The sequence below is a fragment of the Entelurus aequoreus genome, linkage group LG02 (genome assembly GCF_033978785.1).
Source record: "Entelurus aequoreus isolate RoL-2023_Sb linkage group LG02, RoL_Eaeq_v1.1, whole genome shotgun sequence".
Classification (NCBI taxonomy): Eukaryota; Metazoa; Chordata; class Actinopteri; order Syngnathiformes; family Syngnathidae; genus Entelurus; species Entelurus aequoreus.
Window position 1 is genome coordinate 39,921,120 of NC_084732.1, and position 20,382 is coordinate 39,941,501.

At 42.0% G+C, this 20,382-nt stretch overlaps 1 protein-coding gene across 5 annotated transcripts in view; it reads left to right on the forward strand.

The window, feature by feature from the left end:
* Positions 1–20,382, forward strand: part of kiaa1549lb (KIAA1549-like b) — a 164,963-nt gene that overhangs the window by 86,705 nt on the left and 57,876 nt on the right. For all 5 annotated transcript variants that reach the window (XM_062026723.1, XM_062026737.1, XM_062026731.1 and 2 more), the window contains 3 exons: positions 11,089–11,308; positions 17,946–18,079; positions 18,244–18,412. In XM_062026723.1, coding sequence (XP_061882707.1) covers positions 11,089–11,308; positions 17,946–18,079; positions 18,244–18,412 — 523 coding nt within the window. The remainder of the gene's footprint in view (positions 1–11,088; positions 11,309–17,945; positions 18,080–18,243; positions 18,413–20,382) is intronic.

Below are 20,382 nucleotides of genomic sequence, written 5' to 3' on the forward strand. Positions count from 1 at the left end.
CTAAATACGCTCAAGAGCAGTTGTCAACAGTTTATATTGTTTTCTGTTAGCACAAATTTGGAGGTGTATTAACAAGAGGTGTGCGTCAAGGACCCTCATGTAGGCTGCGTGACAAGAGTTAGAAGGACTAATATAGAAATTAGGTTGCGTGATTGCGTCCCAGAAGGCAGCGGGGGAGCGATGTCACATAAACGAGGTGCAGTGCCAGTCAAAAATGAGGACTGCAGATCCATTCATCAGATGTCTTCTCATTGGTATTGGACAATATCCATCCATCCATTTTCTACCGCTTGTCCAACGTATGTTTATTATTGCGGTTGTTGTTTGACATGCATGGTTCTAGACCGCTACAAAGTACAACTACAGTAATAAACATATAGGTTGACCATTAGTTGTCCATTCTTCCTCAAGGTGAGTCCTCACAACGTGGAGAAATGTACCGTTTATTAGTCCTGCCAATACATGAAGGTCAGTGCTCTCCTGTGTCTCGTGTCTGAGGGTTGTCTTGCTTCACAGCACTCCCCTCACCTATTACATCACAAGGCTCCTTGGAACTCTTTTAGTAGCGCTGCTCTCTCATCCAATGGGATGCAAGCTGCTTGGCAAGGGCAATAACCTTTGTGTTTAATTAAAGCTTGTAAACGTTTGCAAGGATGTGACAACAATGATGACATTTATTTAAACTGTTTTCAACCACAGTTTTAGATATTGCATTGTGTTATATCTTTGGCAGGTATTTTTAGCAACTGGAAACTTTTCCAAAATGGGTCTAGAGGGATTTCTAAAGGATCACGTATACGTATAATGAGCTCACGAGCATGATGTATACAGTAACACATACATAATGTACAGTTCTCTGTTTATATTAGTACTTAAGTGTGTGGCCAGCACAGACCAAGGTACTGTATTTTATCACAAATTTGTTTCCTTGCTTGTCAATTTATGAATGACTCCAAAACAGGATGCTTTCAATTGAAAAAAAAACTTACCATTGATGGATGTAATGGGAACAGAGTTAGCCATACAGGGCCTGATCTACTGAAGGTTAGCGTATATTAAAACATGTGCACACTTGATAGCACATGCAAAGCTGGTCAATTAAGCTCGTGCACAGAGGATTGCGTCTCTATAGTGAGAAGCACAATCGATTTAGCGTGTTTGTCTTTATGCAGTGGTGTGCCGTCAGGGCCAGCAAGGCCTTCTCTGCTGGCCTAACATAACCAGAAATCGTGATCATAATTAAAGATAAAAGTAATTTTTGATTTACTTTCCTTAAATATCTAAAATTATTCATATTATCTTCATGTCATATTATGCTCCTTTTAATGCTGTTGTTTTTAGTTTAGAGTTTCTGTCCGATCATAATTCAGCTAGCTTATGTTGCCATGCTGTATGAAATCCGGCCGGAACCTTCAGAATCAACAATGCGGGCGTCTCTACACTGTAAGTGAACGGGCACATATAGGTGATAAACAATTGCGATAGCCAATCAGATCACGATTAGTTGTCAGTAAGACCTTATAGCTGGTCTAACACTGTGATTGGATACTCACTTGGGAGTTCCAAGTGAGTATCCAATCACAAGTTGCGAAAACAGGAAGTGGCACCGGCATCATATGAGCCATAGAAAGCCACATAAAACTCACCGGTACAAAAACCACAAAGATAAAGTGTTTGTCTTACACCTAGTAATCCGCTGTGGACAGACGAAGCCAAGCAATGCAGGTTTAGCGAGCTGTGTGCGCTCCCGCAAAGGAAATACATTTTCACACGAATCAAAGGACTACGACGGTACCACTGGCTTATACGGCGTCGGATGGGTGCTACAAATTTTGAGTTCAAATATATGTTTTTTTTTTTTTTTTCACGTTTCATTTGTTTTATACAGTTCTTTTGATTTTGACAGTATCACCTAAGATATTTTTTAATTGCTAAAGGGGGTTTATTGAATGTTAAATGCGACGGACAATAGACAGGTTCAATGCCCAGTAGCGTGCAAGTGTGTTCTGTAAAGTATCTCCAGCCGTGTCCATGTGGTGACATAAATTACGATATTTTGAGAGGTGAAGTCGGACTAAGTTGGACCTCACTGAAGGCCTAGGTGAGAAACGCACGGCCCGCCACTGTCTTTATGTATATGCTGATCATCAAAACACCCACAATACTGGGAGGAATAAATGCAATATGATTATTTAGCACACACAGTGTGATCTATCGAGACAAAAACTGTTGTGTGGGAGCTGTTTTGCGTCTCAATTTAGCACATCTGAAATGTACTGCCATCGTGCTGCAGCTCCGTCCTACTTATGCTTGTCAACATATATAGACAGTCAAAAATAAAAATGTTCGACACATTGTCTATTCAGAAATATCATTTATAATTTTATAACTGCTGGATGACTTAAGGGGCTGATTAAAACTAATTAAATTAATGCATTTTGGTGTCTGCTGGTGTTTTTTTTAGTGACCTTCGTTTTAAAAAACAAAACAAAATTATGCTTCTCACACTCCCTTCTTCATTCATTCGTAAATATAAACTTCTTATAAACTATTTTCTTTTCTTGCGTCTGGAACATTTCAGTGCCAGTGTCTCCGAGGGCGCACCTTCAGTGTGCTAAAAAAGTTGATTTTATTGTAGATGCACTGCAGAACTGCCTCCAAAATTCCCAGAAAAAGTGATAGATGTCTGCTGCATGTTTCAAAACAAAGCAAAACGGCACAGGTAGGAACATGATATCATGGATGTGCAGTGAATTTGTGTCTCCGTGGGGAAAGACGCACAGTAAACGCAAAAACTTGTTTAAACTTGCAATCAATTGTCTTAGAATATCACGCGCAACACACCCAGTGAGCAAACACAAGTTTATAGTTTGCGCACGCTATTTAGCACTTGTTTTTTTATCTTAGTAGATCAGGCCCACAGTCTTTGTCATTACAATTAAATAACATTTACAACATGTAGTCAAGATCTCAAGCAACATTTTTACATTGTTAGCTCTCATACAAGTGCAAAAGAAAGTTAACCATGCTTAATACTGTAGTAACGCTCAGTGATATTCTTTAAAAAAATTATAGACAAAAGAGTTGATTCTTAGATGCTTAGCTGCGATGTAATTAAGGATGTAATCAACTCCGTGATGTCATGTCCGGTGGCAGACTTGTCACTGGCTCAAACACTTGGTGGGAATACAAGCACTCAATCATTACTCATCGCGGGCTCAAAATTAAATGATCCACTTTTAAAAATGCGCTAGCTGGATGTTAATTTACATTTGCGGTGCCACATACTGATTAGCATTAACACTTCAAAATTTGGCAATCAAATTACAGCTAAGATGCACATTATAAACAACTGGTGTATAATAAGTACAAGATTTACTGTATAAACACTGTAGGACGCAACAAAGGACAAGACTGGCACATTATAACTAATGGCAAAGACTACTCTCTGACTAAGCAACACAGAAGTCTATACATTACTGCCATCTAACGTCTTGGAATTGCAACTGAATGTAAAATCTGTGCACACTAATACTTGGAATTGAGACGCATACAAGTATGTAATCAGGATGTAACAACTGGACAACACAGTTATCGCTATCAGCTAATTGTTGAATGTTAAATGAATAAATTAGAATTTTTTTGTTTAACAAATTAATATTTATAAACACACAACAAGTGGTACTACTCAGTAGTGGTTTCGCGCAGTCAACATAGGTTCGATTCCTGGCCATTGCCTTAACACCCAGTCACTGGAGTATAAGCCCAATAAATTGGAAGGGTACATTAAGAAGGGCATCTGGAGTAAAAACTGCACCAAACAAGAGAAAATACTACATTTTAGCCACATATTTGATTAAAATTGCTTATTACACAAACTCAAGGGGCATTATTCAACTTCAGAGGTTCCACTGTCGTCTTTCATGCTCTGTGGGGTGGAATGAGTGGGCGTGTCCGTGATCTCTGGCTCGTACAAACCGTCTCTTAATAGCACCTTCACTGTGTGATGCTACAGACAGAGTGGAGTAGCAAATGACTCATTCAGAGACACTTTGAGACCGGGCTGAATAGCAAGAGGCAGAGCAAGGACACCATGTTGTTTTACTTCTTCTTTTGGTTTTCACTTGATGTTTACATAAGATAACATGAATTTATTTGACCCTAACCAATTGTCACAGTTCACAGAGGTCACAAACCTAAGAATGTGACACAAAACACTGTTTTACAAAAATATCTCAGTAAGAGTCCTCCCTCTGTAACAATAACAGCCTGTATATCATTTATCATGCCTTATAGCTGCATTTAAGTGGTGTTTTTGTTTTGTTACACTTGTCACATTTGCTCTTTTGTAAGTGGTTTCAACATTGCTCTAAGTGGAGTGTATTTTTACACTTTTTAAAACCTTCAATTCTGTTGTGTGTAATTTGATGTTTTATTGCTGTGGATTCAATTTGATTAAAATACTAGAAAAGACTGGGTTTGAAGTAGCTTAGGGTTATTGGAGTTTGCACAGGTGCAGGTAAATTGCTGCAGTACCACCAGTTTTATTGCTCAGGTATTAACAACTGTTATTGGTCACATTGTTATGTTTACTAAGGGGAGGTGACGGCTCAGACACCAGGGGGAAGTATATACAAAGTTTTATTATATATATAGTATATATATAATAATACAACAATAATAATATAAACTAAGGAAATGGAGTGTGAACTAGATCCAAGAGTGTGTATGGTGTAAGACTATGTGTAGTATTTAACTGGAGGGTTTTACCACAAAATGTTGGTGAGAGCGATAGAACACGGAAGTCCATGGGGCAGGCAGATGATCCGGGGCGAGAGAGAGGCATCAGAATACAGGGGCGAGCGAGAAGTCGAGGAACGAAGGAGGCAGTCAGAGTCCAGAGGGAGATCCAGGGAAAAGTGAGACACACAGCTCACTTTCCAGGCGACAGAGGGTACTGCTGGGACACGGGAGAAGACAAGGGACAAATCAAGCCACGGAGAGGAAACACAAATAGAGCATAAAGCTTGTTGCTTACGATACACCATTTGAGAACTAAGTTCCCGCCCGATCCTTGGGTCCACTGGTCCTTTATTGAGCTTGCCCTCATCAGACCCAGGTGTGCAGATTGTCTGATAGTCTGCAGGCTTGTAGCTGCGTGGGCGTGCTGATCTCAGCGCGAGCAGGGGTGTGTCCGAGCTCGCTGTCAGCGTAGCCTCCAAGTGTTCCCGCAGAGGAGGGAGAAGAAGACAGCGCGTGCGCCGTAACAGTATCCCCCCCCTATGGACAGATTCCAGATGTCCTGGAAGTCGAACCCCCGAAAAAACAGGAACAAAAGTCGAGGGAGGGCGGAGGGGCGAACTGGGGGTGGGTCGCCGGCCCAAGTGTCCCCGAATCCACCGGGGACGAGTCAGGTGGCGGCGGCGAGTAGAATGCCGCTGAGGGCGGCGAGGCGGCCGACCCGGGAACAGCCACCATCTTGGCCGTCGGGAAGGCGGACGCGAGTGGCGCCATGGTGCGTCTCGCCGGAAACGGGGAGGAGTCGTCTGAAGCGAAGAGAATGATGCCATCGGCGTGGAAGCAGCAGCGGACGTCATCGGCGTGGAAGCAGCGGACGTCAAAGCCGGAGACGAGGAGATTGTCTGATAGTCTGCAGGCTTGTAGCTGCGTGGGCGTGCTGATCTCAGCGCGAGCAGGAGCGTGTCCGAGCGCGCTGTCAGCGGAGCCTCCAAGTGTTCCCGCAGAGGAGGGAGAAGCAGACAGCATGTGCGCCGTAACACATATATTGCATGTCCTCTAGGCAATACTGTGATTCGTCCAACTTAAACACCAAAAACTTAGTATCTGGTACCAACTGCCGTAAATGGAAAGCGGTCAAACAAAGTACAGATGGTCCTCTGGTTCCGAATGAGTTCCCTTCCTACGACAGGTGAAAGACAGACATACAATACTGTAGGAAAAACACTAAATATAGCAAATTAAAACAAAACAGTAATGCAACATACAGAACAATTTATTACATTTAATAACAAAACAATCTTTTAGCCTTCTCCTGAATCAACACAGCGCTCATTGAATAGTGTTTATTCTGGTATGACAGCCATAGCGCTAACTACCTTTCCATCTCAATAATTAGATCACTATGCTATTTAGTTATTACTGTCGCTTATAAAATGCTCAATAATATGATATTTATCCTTAATGATGGTCGCAACAACATGTGCAGCCATTATATCTCTCTTAGCTTTTTATGATGTTCATTCTCACGTCCATGGTGATGGCTTTATTTTTCATCAGTTCATTGCCACCAGAAGAGCTTACCTTACACTTGAGTGGCATATTATAAATAAATAAATGATAAATGGGTTATACTTGTATAGCGCTTTTCTACCTTCCAGGTACTCAAAGCGCTTTGACAGTATTTCCACATTCACCCATTCACACACACATTCACACACTGATGGCGGGAGCAGCCATGCAAGGCGCTAAAAAGCAGCCATCAGGAGCAAGGGTGAAGTGTCTTGCCCAAGGACACAACGGACGTGACTAGGATGGTAGAAGGTGGGGATTGAACCCCAGTAACCAGCAACCCTCCGATTGCTGGCACGGCCACTCTACCAACTTCGCCACGCCGCCCCTATTGAAGTGCAAGTGTGTACTGAGAAGGAAAAGAGGCGACAACCAAGGCAGAACTGCAGTTTACAAGGTTTATTGAAACCTTTAATGAGTGAGTGGAGTGTAAATGCGCTTTGAGTATATAACAATAGAAAAGCGCGATATAAAATCTAATCCATTATTATTATTATTATTATTATTATTACTTCAAGTGAATGAGTGCGGACGAAGTGTAGAATTAATTGTGTAAGTATTACCAGGGGTTGTTGTCTGTGTGTGTTGGATGAATCTTTTGTCGAGTCAAGAGGGCAAGGCGAAGAGGCAGTCCGTAGGGAGGCAAGCAGTCGAGGGGTGGAGAGAGGTAGCGATGTCCGAGTCCGAGCAGGGGTCGAGGGTCGAGGAAGGCAGTCAGAGATCTGGATGGATGTCGTGAGGCAGGACACGATCACAGATGACGGGGTAGACACTGGGGAAGACACATGAACCACTGGGTGTCGCTTGACCAAGGGTGGGAGAGCCAGTTTGACAGATACGGGGTTAATGATAGTCATAATGGAGAAAGGACCAACGTAATGTGATGCTAAGTTTTTAGACGGTACCCGGAGGCTGAGATCTTTGGTGAATAACGTAACTTGCTGTCCCGGCCGATAGGATGGAGCTGGGATGCGATGGCGGTTGGCGTTGCGGCACATCTTTTCAGACGCTCTTTCTAAAGCAGCACGAGTGGCTCTCCACACCCTCTGACACCGTCTAATATGAGCCTTAGTCGAGGGTACTTCTATCTCCTACTCATGTTGGGGAAACAAGGGAGGTTGATAGCCCAATGAGCATTCAAAAAGGTGACATACCAGTAGCGGAGCTCTTCAAGGAGTTATATGAGTATTCCACCCAAGGCAGGAACTTGCTCCAAGACGTGGGTTGACGGCTGGCGACGTAGCGGAGCATGGTCTCCAGACTTTGGTTCGCCCTCTCAGCCTGCCCGTTGCTTTGGGGATGGTATCCCGAGGTGAGGCTGACCGAGGCCCCAATCCCCTTACAGAAGGCTCTCCATATTTGTGACGAAAACTGAGGGCCCCGGTCAGAGACGATGTCCACCGGAATACCATGCAGCTTGACGACGTGCAGGGTGAGGAGGTCAGCAGTCTCTGAAGCAGAGGGTGACTTGCGCAGCGGAATGGAGTGAGCTGCCTTGGAGAATCGGTCAACACTGGTCAAGATGGTCGTGTTACCTCTGGAGGCTGGGAATACCGTGACGAAGTCCAGAATGATGTGCGACCAAGGGCGGGCAGGAATGGGAAGAGGGTGAAGGAGACCAGCAGGAGGCCTGTGCAAAGCTTTATTGCGGGCACAAGTAGTACAAGCAGCAATTAACTCACGTGTATCCCTGGCCATGGATGGCCACCAAAAGCGTCTTCGCAGCAGCGATAGGGATCGTAGAAAGCCTTGATGGCATGAGAACAGGCTAGAGTGCCCCCAATATAAGACCCTGGATCGCAGCTCCCGATGGACAAATAGTCCGTTGCGTTGTCCACCTCCAGATCCCGGATTGGAGCGCAGCGCAGTCTTGACCAGTTGCTCCACTTTCCAAGTAACCATCCCCACAATGCGAGTGGGAGGAAGGATGGGCTCCGCCACAGACGGACAGGTGGGTTCATCCATGAACAGTCGGGACAGGGCGTCTGCCTTAGCGTTCTTCGACCCTGGTCTGAAAGAGAGCACGTAGACGAATCGGGAGAAAAATTGTTGCCACCTTGCCTGGCGATTGTCGTGTCTCTTGACTGAGCGGATGTGGAGAAGATTGCTGAGTCGGTCAGGATTTGGAACTGGTGTCTCGCTTCTTCAAGCCAATGTCTCCATTTGGCCAGGGCTTCGTGGACCGCCAACAGTTGTCTATTCCCAGCGTCCTAATTCTGCTCAGCTTGGGACCGACGTCTAGAGAAGAATGCACATAGGTGAATCATATTGTCTCACCAGGATCCCCTCAGCTGGTGAGCCTGGTCTTTTGGTCTCGCCGGCCAATTGCAGAGGACATATCCGGCAAGACCACAGTATAGACAGAGATGATGTCTGTACCTCCTCTCCCTCTCTTCTAGTACATTGGCCAGAATGTAATGTTGTGTACTGAGAAGGGAAGGAGGCGACAACCAAGGCAGAACTGCAGTTTACAATGTTTATTGAAACCTTTAATGAGTGAGTGGAGTGTGTACAGCCCTTTGAGACACTTGTGATTTAGGGCTATATAAATAAACATTGATTGATTGATTGATATGCTACTTCAAATGCCAATCCTGTGCAGAGACCTCGCTAAGGGTGTGAGGTTTAACATTTAAAAAAAAAATATATATATTTTTTAATGGAGGTGGTTGGGTTGTCTTCGCTTTCGGTTTTTACTTGGCATCGCGCGGGTTTCGCTTCCTGTTGTGCGAGGTCTGTGCCCGACGTCCTCGTGCTGCGGGGTTTGTGTCAGTGGCTTGATGCGGGGGCAGTGCAGCCCTCATGTTTGGTGTGGGTGCCGTGTCTTAATTGTTTGGGCGGTGGTGTGTTTGTGGGGGTTTGGACTGTAGAGTGGAGTTTTTTAGTGGGGGGTGGTGTTGATGTGTATTTGCGTGTTGGCGTTTGGGCTGGCTGGTCTCCATAGTACTGTTGGCGTGTGTGGTTGTCGGTCGCGGTGGAGGGACTCCGTCTCACAGCTGGCCTGGGAATGCCTCGGTGTCCCCCCTGGAGGAAATAGAGGTGGTGGCCGGGGACAGGGAAGTCTGGGCATCTCTGCTTAGACTGCTGCCCCCGCAACCCGGCGGGAAGTGGATGGATGGATGGATCAACAGTGGTATTTCTATTTTTTTTGTTTTTTTGTTCCATTTGTAGTGCAATAATGTTAATTGTAATTTCTGTTATCAGTATTTACTTCAATAACTGCTTATTTGCTATCACTTTTCGTATCATATCACCCGCGACCCTGAAAGGGACAAGCGGTAGAAAATGGATGGATGGATGGATGGATGTTGTCTCTCTGTCTTATCCCCTTCTTGTCCACGCAGTTTTCCCCTCTGTCTTCCTTCTTTTTTTTTTCTATCCCCTCCTGCTCCGATACGGCTGTGCCAAACATTAATATAAATTCATTTCATAAAGTCAAATACAAATAAGCCAGCAAGAGACGTATCCCAACCTTGTCTTCTGTAAAGTAAATTTGTACAGCAAATATGGGCATCTACATCAAAAATATGATTTGCCTGAGTGGCTGGACAGGACAAAAAAATAAATTAAAGTAATTAGCGATAAAAATATGTATCCAATTTTTTTTTTTTCATTTTTACAATGTGATGGATGACTTGTTTTAAAATCATAGGTCAAGCAGATATTTAAGTATTTGTTTTTATTTTAACAAAAAAATTGCTTAGAAAGTATGATGATATGATGATGTTGCAATATTGGATAATATTTAAGTTTGAAAAATGCAATTTCAAGCAGTACATGATTTTTTTTCTGTCAAAATGGAAATAACAAATACACTTACTAAGACATGATAGGATACTTTATCGAAACATATTATTTCCAGGCTTTTGCGGGCTTCATAAAAAGATTTGGCAGGCCAGATCTGGTCCCCGGGCCATGAGTTTGACATTTGTGCGCTAGCTACAGTTCGCAAGTAGTTCTCAAGCAAGTGTTTACAGACGAATATTTCTGTCATGATCTCTCATGATATTTATTATTAGTTTCTAGTATTTTGTTTTATTTCCTTCCAGCACTTTCGTTTTTGTTTGCACTTCCTCTTTTCCTCCATTTGCAATTACTTTGATTGTCTAAGCTCTGGCCCCTTCACCTATCCCTGGTTGCCAATCAGGATGCTTTTTTCTCAGCCCTGTCCTCTGGATCACTGTGCTTTGTACCTCCATGCTGCATAGCGTTCCCTATGCTTCCTGTGACTGTTTTGCCTTTGTTATGCACTTCCCTACTGCAATATTTGCTTCATTAAATACATTTGACCTGAACTTTGCCTGCCGTCTCTGCATCCCGGGTTTCCTGACAAAGGCCACAACCTCAACAATTATGGTTGTAATCAAATCATGTGAGCATGTTTGCAAGCACAAAACATCCAACCCGGAACATCGTAAACATAAGACCACCTGCAAAGTGAAAGTGCATCATTTAAGCACAAGATATTTGGTTAGTTTATACCAATTGTCTATGTTATTATTAGAATCAAGTAGAAAATAAGACAATTTAAATGTTATGTTACATTATAACTGAACATCTTCAGACAACCTCAGCTAAAAACGTTTTGCTGAAAACATTTTTTGTTGCTCTAGATTTTGATTGCCAATGTTTATGAACAGTTATGTAATTTGCAAAAATAGTTTCCTTCTAATACTGTATGTGCACCTTCGACAACTTAGCAGTATCACAATGACATGAGGCACTTATTAAGTGTTTTGTTCAATTTTTAGTAGCAATGTGTCTCTGCTTTTTTTGTAGGTGGAGACTGTATTTGGTTCACCCAACATGACAGTGGCTTATCACGTGACTGGGAAAGACATGGTTTACGTCCCCTCTGTGGTGCTTTCGGGCTTGGATGCATACGGTCGAGATAAGCTGATTGCAGACCTGCGACAGTACCTTCCCATGGTTACAGCCCTGCCCATTCCTGTTGCAGTGTGGAGAACCAACCCGGCTCTTGGTTTCCAGCTGAAAACAGGTCAGGAAGAAAATAGGGGAGAAAATACATCTTGAGCTATGACTATTGTTACTATGCTTCTGAGGCTCATGTGCATTCGTCATCGGAGAGGAGAACATTTGTTTATTATTTTTAATACAAATATTAACAATACGTTCATTTAATCATGTATTTCTATTCAGTACATTTTTACAGGTGATATCCCCATCCCAATGATGAAATCGGATCAGGGGCGGATATTTGCCTTTTTTTAAACTGTTCTTCATCACTGCTTTGTCCCAGTGTTTATTTCCATGGCTTAAGGTTATACTCACGTAAAAGATTCCTTTAAAAGGGATGCATGCCCAGGGAGACAAAATTACATTTCCAGATTTCTTGTTACACACATGTAAGAGGGTGAGTGTCTTGCCAGACCACCGGCTTGAATTTGAGAGCGAGCTGCAACAAACCTGTCATCTTTCCACGGTGTGAAACCGTTTCTAAGATACTAATCCTCACCACCATGGCGGAAAATAAACTACGTTTCTTCCAAGTATTAATATTATTACTGGACGACAAGAAGAAAAGGAATGGCTAAGCATGCTGATGCTACACACACACACACACACACACACACACACACACACACACACACACACACACACACACACACACACACACACACACACACACACACACACACACACACACACACACACACACACACACACACACACACACACACACACACACACACACTGTAAAGCTTCAATGTAAAGTTAAGTTTTCTGTTCTGTCCCTCCTTTGTTAAACATTAGTGTTGCAAGGTGCACTTATTGGACACACCAGACCCTTGTTATTGATTAGTGTCCCGTCTATTGCTGACACTAATCACACCCTTTTATGTAGACGTCTCGCCACTCATGCCGTGTGGGTTCAATGTTTGCCACGGGCAACAGTTATGTTTTGGTCACATGTTATACTAAGATAGCTTTTCCTTGTTCGCTTTACGCGACTGTTTGCGGTTCATGTCAGCTTAACACTTTTGCCTTTGTTTCATGTTTAGACATTCTAGTTTTGCCTTAGGTTTCAGCGGCACGGTTTCTTTTGTATTTTGCCTCTTTAAGAATTAAAAACTTATCCTGCCTGCCCGCTGTCGTCCGCATCTTTGGAATCACAAACATTTCACGATGCCAGAACATTGCATAATAGTTTTTTTCTTGTGATTACTGATTCTTATGATTACTATATACTATTATTGTTATAATGTACTTTTTTGGGCGTTTTTGTTTTTGTTTACAATTTCAAAATACACTTTATTTTGTTTAAAAAATGTGTGTACAGGTGGGTTGCAATCACATGACCTTGAGGCACATCCGGAAACTTCCGGGTTTCTGTTGATAGTCTAAGCCCCATTTATTTACCTGCATGAGTGCAGATTTAGGCGTATTTTGAAAGGTTTAGAAGCAAATATAAAAGCGATCATGAAAGAAATATTTTAAATGGGATGGAGTATATAAATAAAATATATTTAAAAAAAAAAGGTCAACCATTTATCATCACCAAGAGGTTACTGCTACCTCACTTCACTTGACACTTACGGTATTTAAAAAAGAAAAGATTGAAGGCACATCATGTCTTTACATCTGAGGGGTCCACAAATTAAACATTATTCGGTAAAAGACAAAGTTGGATTTATTTGTGCATCGCTAAGTAAATTATTTGATTGACATAACAAGTGCCATGCTGCTGTGATTGTGACGCTAAAAGGCATACGTTTGTTTGCAGTTGATTTCCTGCTACTAATATAAGCCTCATCTACAATTAAAGTTAAGTTAAAGTACCAATGATTGTCACACACACACTGGGTGTGGTGAAATTTGTCCCATTTGACCCATCCCCTTGTTCACCCCCTGGGAGGTGAGGGGAGCAGTGGGCAGCAGCAGTGCCGCGCCCGGGAATCATTTTTGGTGATTTAACCCCCAATTCCAACCCTTGATGCTGAGTGCCAAGCAGGGAGGTAATGGGTCCCATTTTTATAGTCTTTAGTATGACTCGGCCGGGGTGTCTGCAGTTGTTTTTATGATGTGAAGTTCTTATTTTGTCTCATTATTTAGCTGTTGATTTGCCTGTTGTTCAGCAATGTTTGCTAGTGATATCAAGATTCAGTATTTACTGTTGAGCCTACGAGAGATTTATTCATCTAGACCCCGATGGGAATAAGCGGTAGAAAATGAATGGATGGATAGTTTATTAATACCATTACAGATAATTTCTTGACGCTAATGTGGTAATTTGTGTTGACAAAAACACTTGGCTTTCCAGCACAACAACTAAGCTTTTAGTTTCTGTTTTGAAAATGGACAATGAAAATACGGTGGATCGGACCAACAATCACAATATTTATTACTAGGACTAAACATGACGTTAATTTATTTACACAACCATAGTTATATTTAGGCGTAGCAACCATAAAAGAACACAAACTATCAATCAATCAATCAATGTTTATTTATATAGCCCTAAATCACAAGTGTCTCAAAGGGCTGTACAAGCCACAACGACATCCTCGGTACAGAGCCCACATACGGGCAAGGAAAACTCACCCCAGTGGGACGTCAATGTGAATGACTATGAGAAACCTTGGAGAGGACCGCATATGTGGGTAACACCCCCCCCTCTAGGGGAGACCGAAAGCATGGATGTCGAGTGGGTTTGACATAATATTGTGAAAGTCCAACACATCAGCGAAAGTCCAGTCCATGGTGGGGCCAGCAGGAACCATCCCGAGCGGAGACGGGTCAGCAGCGTAGAGATGTCCCCATCCGATGAACAGGCTAGCGGTCCACCCCGGAGCAGAGTAGAAAAGAAAAGAAAAGAAACGGCAGATCAACTGGTCTAAAAAAGGAGTCTATTTAAAGGCTAGAGTATACAAATGAGTTTTAAGATGAGACTTAAATGCTTCTACTGAGGTAGCATCTCTAACTTTTACCGGGAGGGCATTCCATAATATTGGAGCCCGAATAGAAAACGCTCTATAGCCCGCAGACTTTTTTTGGGCTCTGGGAATCACTAATAAGCCGGAGTTCTTTGAACGCAGATTTCTTGCCGGGACATATGGTACAATACAATCGGCAAGATAGGCAGGAGCTTGACCGTGTAGTATTTTATACGTAAGTAGTAAAACCTTAAAGTCGCATCTTAGGTGCACAGGAAGCCAGTGCAGGTGAGCCAGTATAGGCGTAATATGATCAAACTTTCTTGTTTTTGTCAAAAGTCTAGCAGCCGCATTTTGTACAATCTGTAATCTTTTAATGCTAGACATAGGGAGGCCCGAAAATAAAACGTTACAGTAATCGAGACGAGATGTAACGAACGCATGGATAATGATCTCAGCATCGCTTGTGGACAAAATGGAACGAATTTTAGCGATATTACGGAGATGAAAGAAGGCCGTTTTAGTAACACTCTTAATGTATGACTCAAACGAGAGAGTTGGGTCGAAGATAATACCCAGATTCTTTACCGAGTCGCCTTGTTTAATTGTTTGGTTGTCAAATGTTAAGGTGGTATTATTAAATAGATGTCGGTGTCTAGCAGGACCGATAATCAGCATTTCCGTTTTCTTAGCGTTGAGTTGCAAAAAGCTAGCGGACATCCATTGTTTAATTTCATTAAGACACGCCTCCAGCTGACTACAATCCGGCGTGTTGGTCAGCTTTAGGGGCATGTAGAGTTGGGTGTCATCAGCATAACAGTGAAAGCTAACACCGTATTTGCGTATGATGTCACCTAGCGGCAGCATGTAAATACTAAAGAGTGCAGGGCCAAGAACCGAACCCTGGGGAACTCCGCACGTTACCTTAACATAGTCCGAGGTCACGTTGTTATGGGAGACACACTGCATCCTGTCAGTAAGATAAGAGTTAAACCAAGACAAGGCTAAGTCTGACATCCCAATACGCGTTTTGATACGCTCTAATAAAATATTATGATCAACAGTATCGAAAGCGGCGCTAAGATCAAGAAGCAGCAACATAGATGACGCATCAGAATCCATCGTTAGCAATAGATCATTAGTCATTTTTGCGAGGGCTGTCTCCGTAGAGTGATTTGCCCTGAAACCGGATTGAAAAGGTTCACAGAGATTGTTAGACGCTAAGTGTTCATTTAGCTGCTGTGCGACAATTTTTTCGAGAATTTTCGAGATAAACGGAAGGTGGGACACTGGCCGGTAGTTCACCATGAGGTCAGGATCGAGGTTAGGTCTTTTGAGTAGAGGATGAATAACCGCTTTTTTGAATGCTAGGGGAACAGTACCAGAGGAAAGTGATAAGTTTATAATATTTAACACTGATGGACCTAATAAAACAAAAAGCTCCTTGATAAGTATCCCAGGAATTGGGTCAAGTAAACATGTTGTTTGTTTTGTCCCATTTACACATTTTAACAATTCCTCCAATGTTATTTCATCAAAGAGAGAGAAACTATTTTGGAGGGCAGTGTCCGTCGTATATACAGTTGTGTTAATAGAACCCAGTTGTAGTTGAGATGCATTGTCTTTAATCTCTTTTCTAATGGCTTCAATTTTCTTATTAAAGAAATTCATAAAGTAATCTGCTGAGTAGGTGGAGCTACTGGGAGGAGTCCCTTGTTGGGTTAGCGATGCTACTGTACTAAACAAAAATTTAGGATCATTTTTGTTGAGGTGGATGAGATTTGAGTAATATTTAGCTTTAGCTGAGGTAAGCATGCGTTTATAAGTTATTAAACTATCACTCCATGCTTGATGGAAAACCTCAAGTTTAGTCGCACGCCATTTGCGTTCCAGCTTTCTACATGATAATTTCTAATGCAATCTTTTGTCTATTTTTACATTCAGTTCTGCTATGAAACACTACTAATATAGTAGAGAATACACTTGATTACTGCATCACAGAAAGTTTCTCAAGCAACTTAAATGTTCAAACAAACATTTTACAAAGTGATCGCTGCAGACACAAGCATGATCTGATTGTATTCCACGAGATGATGAAAGTGAGATTTTTAAGAGCCATTTTTTTGACCCACCTTCGGTTTTTTTCCTGACTTTATTACCTTTTATGAACCACTTCTTTCGGGACTCTATGAAAGCTCTTTCAAATCTTTCGGTTTGATCGACTGGAACACCAAAGAACAAAACAGCAATACGTAATTTTCTGCTCAAACTCTAGACTCTCTCTCACTTGTTTTAATGCTACGCTGAAGCTGCTTGACCATTGTGTGAATTAAGCCGCAAAGAAGAAAAACGGATGTGACGTCGTATGCAACCCTCCTATACCACAAATGTATTACATAATCTGATTTACATCAATACCAGCACATGTTAAATTTAATTAGAAAAGCTATATAAAAAGTGTTATTGTGTTTACTTTAGTTACTTGCTGTAAAACCTTTTCAGTTATTTAATCTATTGTCAGAGTTTCGGATCGGACCTGAGGCCAAAAATGTTTAAATTTGGACATCCCTAATTTTTACTGTTTATTTATACAGTGCTATATACCAGTGTTTTTCAACCACTGTTCCGTGGCACACTAGTGTGCCATGAGATACAGTGTGGTGTGCCGTGGGAGATTATGTAGTTTCACCTATTTGGGTTACAAATATTTTTTGCAAACCAGTAATTATAATCCGCAAATAATGTGCCGTTGTTGAGTGTCTGTGCTGTCTAGAGCTCGGCAGAGTAACCGTGTAATACTCTTCTATATCAGTAGGTGGCAGCCGGTAGCTAATTGCTTTGTAGATGTCTGGAACACGTCGTGTGAGACGACGATGGTTTGTTGTGATCACAATATACAGGCGACAGAGGGAGGCAGTGTGCAGGTAAAAAGGTATCTAATGCTTAAACCAGAAATAAACAAAAGGCGAGTGCCCCTAAAAAAAGGCATTGAAACTTAGGGATGGCTATGCAGAACGATACTAAAACTGAACTGGCTACAAAGTAAACAAAAACAGAATGCTGGACGACAGCAAAGACTTACAGCGTGTGGAGCAGAGACGGCGTACACAATTCGGCGTACACATCCGTACATGATATGACAATCAACAATGTCCACACAAAAAAAGATAGCAACAACTTAAATGTTCTTGATTGCTAAAACAAAGCAGGTGCTGGGAATAGCGCTCAAAGGAAGACATGAAACTGCAACAGGAAAATACCAACAAAACAGGAAAAGCCACCAAAATAGGAGCGCAAGACAAGAACTAAAACACTACGCACGGGAAAACACCAAAAAACTCAAAATAAGTCACTGTGTGATGTGACAGGTGGTGACAGTAGACCTACTTTGAGACAAGAGTTATATTGATGCATGCTTGGTTTTGGTTTTAATTCATATCCAACAATTGCGACGACTTTTTATTGTCTACTGAGTTTCATTTTTTAATGATCTCTGCTGGTGGTATGCCTCCGGATTTTTTCAAAGAAAAAAATGCGCCTTGGCTCAAAAAAGGTTGTAAAACACTGCTATATACAGTATAATGGTAATGGGCATTGCTAAATTGAGTCTCTAGAAACATATATCCTGTCTTCTGTATCTTTTTTTCTTATCCATCCAAAAGCAATAATTATTTTATATCACACTGCACAGGCAGCCCAAATTGAATAGTTTTTGAGCCTTTCTGTTCTTTCTCCTCTCAGTTCTGCAGTTTGTGGGAGCTACAGATGATCCGAGATCCTGTCAGTTTTCCCAAATGATGGAGCAGAGGCTGGAGAAGGTTTTTTCGGAAGCGCAGGCCAAAGCGCTCAATGACAACAGCAGATTGTCTGTCCAGGTGAGGAAACCAACCTAAGGTTTTACTTTTATCTTGAAAGAAAAGTATAAATTGACGTAATCCAAGCAGGGAATCCTGCATTTATTCCATTAAACACATATGTTTCAATGCTTTAAATATTGACCCTCAGTGTATTTTTGTCTTTTTTTTCACGCTGGGTCCAGATGCTGAGTGTCTCCCAAGCTGCAGGCTCTCCTGCTGTGTCGCTGGTTTACAGCGTAAAGAACGGGACTGTCTTTCTAAATGGCACCACTGCATCAAACCTCCTTGGTCAGCTCTCCGCTGAGCTGGTGGGCTACTTCCTCTTCTACCCGCCACTTATCGTTGCTGAGCGTAAGTCTCAATCTGACCCCTTAAATCAGGGGTGGGCAATTAATTTTTACCGGGGGCCGCATGAGCAACCCGAGCACTGCTGGAGGGCCACATCGACAATATTTCAATTCAATTTTGCTCAATATTATTTTTGATATATACCGTAAGATAAATAATAATAATAATAATAATAATAATAATAATAATAATAATAATAATTAATAATAGTAATACTTCAACATAGTGTGTTAACAGCATTCCATGACTAATATAAATAAATTAACATTAATAATAAATGACAGTAAAATAAGCACACGTATGACTGAGGAGTCATAGTGTAACTTTGTGTGGTGTTTGAGTTGTCCGACTTTTTGTGTGGCCACAAACGCACCAGTGGTTTAGTGCTATGCGTGTTGGTGACAGATGACAAGTTGGTTTTGGCCTGGTTTGTACGGCAGAAAATGACTAGTTTTTCAAGATAGAATTGTTTTACTCATGTTTTTGGTGTGGTTATGTCCGAATATAAACAGTTTTGCTCAATAAAGTGATCGATATAATTCCTGTCCTCGAAGCATCTCGATAGACGTTACAATAATTGAACGATGTTCAATTGAACGGTGTTGACGAACACCGTTAGGGCCGCTTGTTGTCACTGTCACTCAAAGTTGCATTGCAAAATTACACAGAATAAATGTGTTTATTTTGTTTAGAATTCAGATGGGATTTGATTTGGTGCGCGGCATATACCTGTATTTGCTGCGCGCAGCGAACGCTTGAGCAGTGCGCAAATGCGCAGGCACACACCTTAGAGGGAACGTTGCTTGGCAGTCCATGTCTTGTTGAAAACACGCCATTCTTCATCAACTTTTCTCTTTTTAGCGTCTCGGGTGTAAACCGTGCATCACTTGTCGCTGCATGTGCACCTTCACTCGCAGGTTACACACGGACACACGCCCATAAATAATACTTTTCAATGCGCACGACATAGATGTTTTTTCAACTTTATAATTTGTGATTGCAGCTGTTCACATTCACTCACAATCCTGCACACGCATACGTCCACACGGAAGTAATACAAATAACGATTTTCAAAACAAAAGCAGCACCGTTGTATTGCACACTCGACATAGATACTTTTTAAAATTTATTTTGTAATTTATAATTGGCCTCACGCGGGCCGGACAGGGACGCACAAAGGGCCGGATGCGGCCCGCGGGCCGCAGAATGCCCAGGTCTGCCTTAAATTAAGCCGCTTGACATGTAATTCAACAGTATGCAAACAAGCTGGCCATTCGTTTTGTTGTTGTTGTTCATACTGTACACTGATTTATCACATTACTGCACATCTTACGCAACCTTTTTTACGACCTTGCAACGCTACGGTTGTGAAAACACAAATTAAAACTGCAATGTTTCATCTCTGCCTAATTTGCAAGCCCAGTGTACAGTATATGCATTAGTTAGTGCTTAAAAAGAGAAAACAGTAAGGATGACAAGGAATCAGCAGGAGCCTAAACAGCATTCCCATAGAGACCCAATGTGCCGTCTGTTCTCATCCAGAATGCAGCTACAACTGCTCTGAGTCAAATGTAGGATTCCAAGGTTTAATTAGAGGCCATTTTTACTTTAAATTTTTGAAGGCAGAAAGGGAATTGACTGTTCGTTCCATGATAGAAAATAATTATTGTGCATTCTACACAACCATCTCACTGGTTTTGTCGACATTCAAATAGAGATTGTTGGCTTTGCACCCGTCAGTTAGCTTTAACTCAGTGTGATGGTGCTTGTAATGGATTATTGTGGGCAACTTGTGCTGCATTTCTCAAAAACCTTGAAGTAAAAAAAGGAAATGTGCAACTCAAAGTCAGAGTAATAGGTGATGCACCTACTTTTCAATGAGAAGCAGTCATCTTATGTCACATACCAATTATAACAATTGTGGCACCCAGGGGGAGTTTTTTGGGTGGGATGATCAACGACAGCGTTTTTGG